The sequence below is a fragment of the Macadamia integrifolia genome, unplaced genomic scaffold (genome assembly GCF_013358625.1).
Source record: "Macadamia integrifolia cultivar HAES 741 unplaced genomic scaffold, SCU_Mint_v3 scaffold1054, whole genome shotgun sequence".
In the NCBI taxonomy this organism is placed as follows: Eukaryota; Viridiplantae; Streptophyta; class Magnoliopsida; order Proteales; family Proteaceae; genus Macadamia; species Macadamia integrifolia.
Genome location: NW_024868068.1, coordinates 185,115 through 192,117, shown reverse-complemented (window position 1 = coordinate 192,117; position 7,003 = coordinate 185,115). Strand labels below are relative to the sequence as shown.

General features: G+C 42.9%; 1 protein-coding gene across 1 annotated transcript; it reads left to right on the top strand.

The window, feature by feature from the left end:
- The first annotated feature begins 164 nt into the window (after positions 1-164).
- Positions 165-1,412, top strand: LOC122062505. Its single transcript, XM_042626146.1, has 2 exons — positions 165-248; positions 291-1,412. The coding sequence occupies exons 1-2, from the start codon at positions 165-167 to the stop codon at positions 1,410-1,412; spliced, it is 1,206 nt and encodes a 401-aa protein (XP_042482080.1).
- The last annotated feature ends 5,591 nt before the right edge of the window (positions 1,413-7,003 follow it).

Sequence of the window (7,003 nt, the reverse complement as noted above, 5' to 3'; positions counted from 1 at the left end):
CAGTCGTTGCAGGTATGTCTGATCAACATATGTCAGTGATCTTTGATTGGCCAGGTAGTAAAGTGGGTATCTCTTTTGTCCATGCAAGTTCTTTTAAAAAAATGTGTAGGCAATTGTGGTTAGATCTGGAGTTGTCGATATCCGCTTTGGTTCCTTGGTCTGTGATGGGGGATTTCAATGCAACCCTGCTCTCGTATGAGAAAAGAGGTCCTGGTAAGTTTAATCTTGGATCAGCTGCTGAATTCCAGGCAATGGTTGATGCGTGTGAATTGCTCTCTATCCCTACTTAGGGAAAGAAATTCACTTGGACTAACAATCGTCGAAGGGGTCATGCAGTTGCAGTGTTAGATCGGAGTTTTTGTAATGGGAAGTGGATAGATGTGTTTAGAAATGTGAAGCAGTGTGTTTTGTTGTCTTCGGTATCAGATCATGCCCCTCTATTTGTTGTCTCTGATGATGTTCAAAGACCTACAAATATCCCCTTCAGATTCCATAGCTTTTGGATGGAAAATGATCAATTTATCTCCGTGGTTGAGGAAGCTTGGAAAACTCAGATAGGAGGTAATCCAATTTTCGTTCTGGCACAAAAATTAAAGCAGGTCAAGGAGAATTTAAAGGTTTGGGCGAGGGCTACCTTTCCTAACCTGAATGACGAGGTCGACAAAGCAAAGCTGGAATTAAAGAAGGTTCAAGAAATGATAGAGGTGGCTGGGATGAATGATGAATTATTTAACAGAGAGGCAGATGCAAAAACAATATTATTGAAGGCCAACCAAATGTACGAGAAGTTGTGGGCTGAAAAAGCTAAACTGAGATGGATGAAAAATGGAGATTGTAACTCAAAAATTTTTCATCTTTCAGTGAAGCTTAGGAGGTTGAAAAATCAGATCACCTCCCTAAAAAAGGAAGATGGAACATGGGTTTCAGACCAACAGGGAATATCGTCTTATGTCTCTGATTTTTTTGAGAAATTTCATGAGGCTGATGCAGTCACAATTCATAATGACCTTCTTGATAATATTCCCAAAGTGTTGGAGGAGGAGGATGTGGCAGGATTGGAGATTGTCCCGAGTGGGGATGAAATAAAACAAGCTGTTTGGGATTTAGATCCTGTAAGCTCTCCAGGTCCTGATGGGTTCCCAGGCAGCTTCTTCAGGCGATGTTGGGCCATTGTTGAGGATGATTTTTGTAGGGCAGTGAAAAAATTCTTTGAGGAAGGGCGGCTTCCTAAAGGAATAAACAATTGTTTTATTTCCTTGATCCCCAAAGTTGAGGGTGCGGCCTCTCTAGATAGGTTTCGAACTATATGTATGGGAAACTTTTATTGCAAAGTGATATCAAAAATACTACCTTCAAGATTACTTGTTGTTTTGCCTAAATTGGTCTCGGAAGAGCAAGGCGCTTTCCAATAGGGTAAAATAATTTCACCAAATATCAGCCTCGCATCAGAACTGTCAAATTTGATGCACTCTTCGGTTAGGGGTGGTGGAATGGGGCTAAAGCTCGATGTTCAAAAGGCGTATGACTCTCTAGCTTTGGAATTCCTCTTTGCAGTTCTGTGCAAATTTGGGTTCCCCTCTAGGTGGATTTCTTGGATTCACAACCTTCTATCCTTCAGAATGTCAATCTTGGTGAATGGTGGCCCGGTGGGGTTCTTTGGGGTTGGTAGAGGTCTCCGGCAAGGAGATCCTTTGTCTCCCTTCTTATTTATTCTGGCAAAAGAGGTTCTCTGTAGAGGTCTTAGAAGCATGGTAAATGATGGTTTGATAAAATCTCTTCCTGGGCCTCAAGGTGTGTTAACTCCCTCCCATTTATTGTTTGCTGACGACATTTTCATTTTCATAAATGCATTTGCTCAGTTCGTCAAAAATCTTAAGGCCTTTCTTGATAAATATCAGGCATTCTCCGGCCAAATATTTAATCTAGAAAAAAGTAGTTTGGTCTTTGGAAAGGTTGCCCCTCACAGGAAACATTTTATAAGTAATTTTATGGGAATCCAATCTGCAAGGCAGCCTACTAAATATTTAGGTGTGGAGCTCTTCAAGGGGAGAGTTAAACAGGTCCACATGTTACCGCTGATGGATAAAATCAAGAAGAGGCTATCGGGATGGAAGGGTCGGCTTCTCTCGATGGCTGGTAGGGTGGAGTTGGTTAAATCAGTGATTGCAAGCATCCCAATTTATAATTTTGGGATTTATTGGTGGCCAGGAAACTCAATAAAATTAGTAGAAAAGTGGATGCGAAACTTCATATGGTCTGGTGACATGGAGACAAGGAAGAAGATAGTGGTGAAGTGGGATGAGGTATGTAAACCTACCAGGGAGGGTGGTCTTGGCATTAGGAGGTTGCGAGATGTTAATTTTGCATGCCTATGCAAATTAGCATGGCAAATTAAACATGAAAATTCTCTAATGAGCGTTTTCTTTCGTGCTCGTTTTTTGAAGGTTGATGGTTCGCTGAAAACTACCTACCTTTCCTCTTCGATATGGCCTAGTCTTAAAAAGGTGTGGAGGTGGGTAGAGTCTCATGAGAAATGGACTGTTGGGAATGGTCAGAGGATAAATTTTTGGAAAGATAGCTGGTTGGGAAAGAAGCCTATTGAGGAGTTGTATGGCCTGCAGTTAGGTCTCTTTGATTCGATGCAAGCAAAGGTTTCCGATTTTATTTGTCAAGATGAGTGGAATTTTCCCCAGGTGAGTTCTGAATTTTTTCAAAATATCTTTGATCAGGCCAAGGATATCATAATTTCAGATTTGGATGATATTTGTCATTGGGAATTAAATTCCTCTGGAGTTTTTACAATAAAATCGGCTTGGGAAAAAGTAATACGGGAATCGCCAAAGGTGGGGTGGTATTCATTGATTTGGAATTCTCATCTCCAACCTCGCCAATCGGTTTTTGGATGGAGAATGTTGAAAAACAAGCTAGCTACTGATGATAATGTGAAAAAGAGAGGGGTTCCATTGCCATGTCAGTGCACTCTCTGTGGCATAGCGAAAGAGTCTATAAATCATACCATGTATGAATGCTCTTTTGCATATTTCATGTGGTAGAAATTTTGTAGTTGTTTTGGGTTTAGGTGGCATGGATTTGAAGGAGTTGAAAGATTGATAGGTTGGTGGAAAGATCAGGCCAAGAAGACCACCTTTAAAGGGGTGTGGCTGAAGGGTTTTGTTTTAATCCCTTACTTCACTTGGTTGGAGAGGAATGGAAGAAAATTCGAAGGAACCTCAAAACCAAAAGAGCACTGTTTTGGCCAAGTGAAGAGCGAAATTAGCTGCCAAGAGCTGGTTCATTCAGGGGCAGCCATCTCAATTTCGGATCTTGTCACTGCAAGAAGCTTGGGTATTTCAGGGGTGCGGAGAAGGCCTCAGGAAATCTTCAATATTTTCTGGTGCCCTCCTAATCCAGGTTGGATAAAACTCAATTCGGACGGTTTCTCTATTGGTAATCCAGGGAAGTTTGGAGCAGGGGGAATCCTTCGCAATGAAAAGGCAGAGGTAGTGGCAAATTTCAGAAATTTTCTAGGAACTCGCACAAATTTCGAGGCTGAAATTCTAGCGCTTATGATAGGGATTGAATTAGCTATGCAGCACAATGTGAAACGGCTATGGATAAAATGTGATTCAGTTGCAGTTGTGACTATTTTTCAGAAGAGGCAAAGTCCATGGATAGCTCGGCAAAGATGGATTAATTGTATTTCTTATTTGGAGGATGTGGAATGGAAAATAACACATTGCTATAGGGAAGCAAATTCAGTGGCGGATTTTTTGTCAAAGTCAGCCGCTCGTTTTGAAGTGTCAGAGCCGATTTCAATTTGGCCAACTCTGGTCCAGATGGAATTAGACATGGATGCATCGGGTTGGCCTAGGTTCAGATTCACCTAGGAATTTTTCCAGATTTTTTGTTTTGGTGGAGTTGAGTAGTTGCTTAATTCTGCTGATGGCAATGCCGAAGGTGGAATTAATGCTTCTCCCTCTCTTCTTTTTTTCGCTAAAAGGTCATGTATATTAACAAGAAATGGAAATTTTACAATGAACCCAAAATACTGGGAAAAAATATAAGAAAATTGAAACTACCAAAGAAGTCCCGAAAACTCTTCCCCACCTTCGGCATTGCCATCAGTAGGGAGGAGGACCAGGCATCAAGAAGATAGAGACACCCTAGTAGAATCTATAATGCGAATTGCCCATCGCATCATCCCAAAAATACTGTAATATCTCCAAAGGCCAGATCAAAGTTGTGGAAGATTCCTCCTTCTTGGCAGCCGTATTTGCTAGAAACTTTGCTATGGGATTAGCTTCCCGATAGCAATGAGTAATTTTCCAGCAAATACTCTTCAAGAAAGAGAGAAGAGAGGCCCACCTTTGCCACACAAACCACGGCACCAGACCCTGTTGCACCATCATAACCACTGATACTGAATCACATTCGATCCACAGAGACTTACAATTCATCTCCCTCGCTCTTTCTATACCTTCAATCAATGCATAAAATTGGAAGCTAGATGCATTTCCTAAGAAGGAGCTGTAGTACAAGACCATCTGCGCAGTACTGTCCCTTATAATTCCACCGGCCCTTGCTCTTCCTTGTTTGCCCAGAGACGAACCATCACAATTTAATTTCCACCATCCTTCAACTGGTGGCAGCCAAAATATCTCCCGCACTCCCTTAACATGCCTTTTTGGGCCCATTATATTCAGCCTGTAGCACCGTTGCAGATCCAAGCGCGATTTTATTCTATCACGCTTTCTCGGACCACGCCTTTGTACCTCATCCATGATGCCTTTGACAATCTGAGTAAAGAAGCGTCTTACCCCCTGAATCTCCTCAATTTCCTCTCCATCCAAATGAAAAATGGAATTAGAATCAAACCCGCCATCCACATCTGAGACAGACCTACAGTGCTAGAGGTTGGAGTCCACCACTGAACTAGTTCTGCCAAATCTGCCCACTGCATTTGCCAACGAAACCCAAAAGCCTCAGCGAAGGAACTCCATACAAAGACAGCACCCTCACACTCCCAAAAAAGATGAGGCTGTGACTCCTCCGCCTTGTTACAAATCTCACATCTGGAGACAAGGGGAACCCCTTTCCTTTTCACCTTGTCATCACAGGGCAGTTTACCATGCATAAGCTTCCAACCAAAAACCGATTGACGAGGAAGTAGGTCAGCCCCCCACACAACCTTCGCCTAGCTCTCCTTTGGTTTTCTTTTCCTTAGAGCCTCCCAAGCTGATTTGGTGGTGAAATTTTCTAACGAAGAGTGGGACCAGTAACATTTATCTTTCTGCTCCAACGGTAATGAGATATTTTTTATCTCCCTGATAATACCGTTTAAGAAATCCAAAGAGGCTCGAGGGAGAGACCACTGGCCATCCACAATAAATTCTGCTACTTTACATGAATTATTATGGAAATGAGAGGGAGGGAGGGGAGATTGCTCTGCAATTGACAAAGGGCCCATCCATCTATCATGCCAAAAAAGAATATCCTCACCATTCCCCACCATCCAGCGCTCAGAAGAAGAGACAAACTTCCACATCTTTGAGATGCCTTTTAAAACCGAGGACGACTTATACCCCTTCTTGAGGTCACCACCATCGTCCATGAACCTTGCTCTCAAGAACTTGCTAAAAGTTGTCTCTTCATGTTTCATTTGCCACACAAGTTTACTAAGTCTCACACAATTCACCTCCCTGAGTCTTCTGATTCCTAGGCCCCCTTCAGACATGGGTCTACACACGTCCTCCCACCTAACCGATATTTTCTTCACTGTATCAATCTCCCCTGACCACAGGAAGTTTTGGATCCATCGCTCCACTACTTTTATCACCGACTCAGGCCACCAATAAACTGAAAAGTTATGGATAGGCATACCTGAGATGACAGACCGAATCAGTTCAGCCCTACCTGCCATGGACATCAGTTTGCCCTTCCAACCCTGCAAACAAGCTTGATCTTGTCCATCAAGGGGAGAAGCCTATTTTTTTTGACAGCGCCTTTAAAAATTTCCACCCCAAGATACTTCGTAGGCAACACACAAATTGGGATTCCAATCAAGTCCATGATAAACCTCTTTCAGTGGGGGGCAACTTTGCCAAAGAAAATTTTGCTCTTGTCCAGATTGAACTTTTGACCTGAGTAAAGTTGATATTTGTGGAGGAAGTCACGCAGACATTTAACATGTTTGGCAGCGGCGTTTATGAATATAAAAATGTCATCCACAAAGAGCAGATGACTAGGAACCACATTCCCTCTCGGCCCAGGGAGAGCCTTTATTTTCCCCACCAATAAACCATTCAAACCCCTACAAAGAACTTCCTCTGCTAGGATAAATAGCATAGGGAAATTGGATCTCCTTTCCTCAAACCCCGCTCCACACCGAAGTAGCCTACTGGACCACCATTAAACAAAATAGAAATTCTAGATGAAATCAAAATCTCATGAATCCAACTCAACCATACCTCCGAGAAACCAAACTTCTTCAACACTGCAAAGAGGAAGTCCCATGACAGTGAGTCGTAGGCCTTTTGCACATCCACCTTAATCCCCATACCACCGCCCCTAACAGAGGTGTGTAATAAGTTTTCCAGCTCCGATGCCAAGCCAATGTTTTCTGAAATTATCTTGCCCCTTTGGAACGCCCCTTGTTCTTCTGACACCAAGCGAGGGAGGAGACAGGAAAGCTGCTCAGCCATTATTTTTGACAGCACCTCACAAAAGAAGTTTGCCATACAGATGGGGCGAAACTTATCCAAGGTTGCTGCCCCTTCCACCTTAGGGATTAAAGTCACCCAACTATTGTTCACCCCATTGGGTAGCTTACCATCTCTGAAAAAGGCACGCACAGCCTCACAAAAATCGACGCTGACAATTTCTCAACACTTCTTAAAGAAGGCTCCAAGGAAACCGTCAAGGTCCAGCGAGCTCTCTGGATCCAGACTCCAAACCACCCTCTTTATTTCGTCCATCTCAGGGATAACTTCTAAAGCCAATGAGT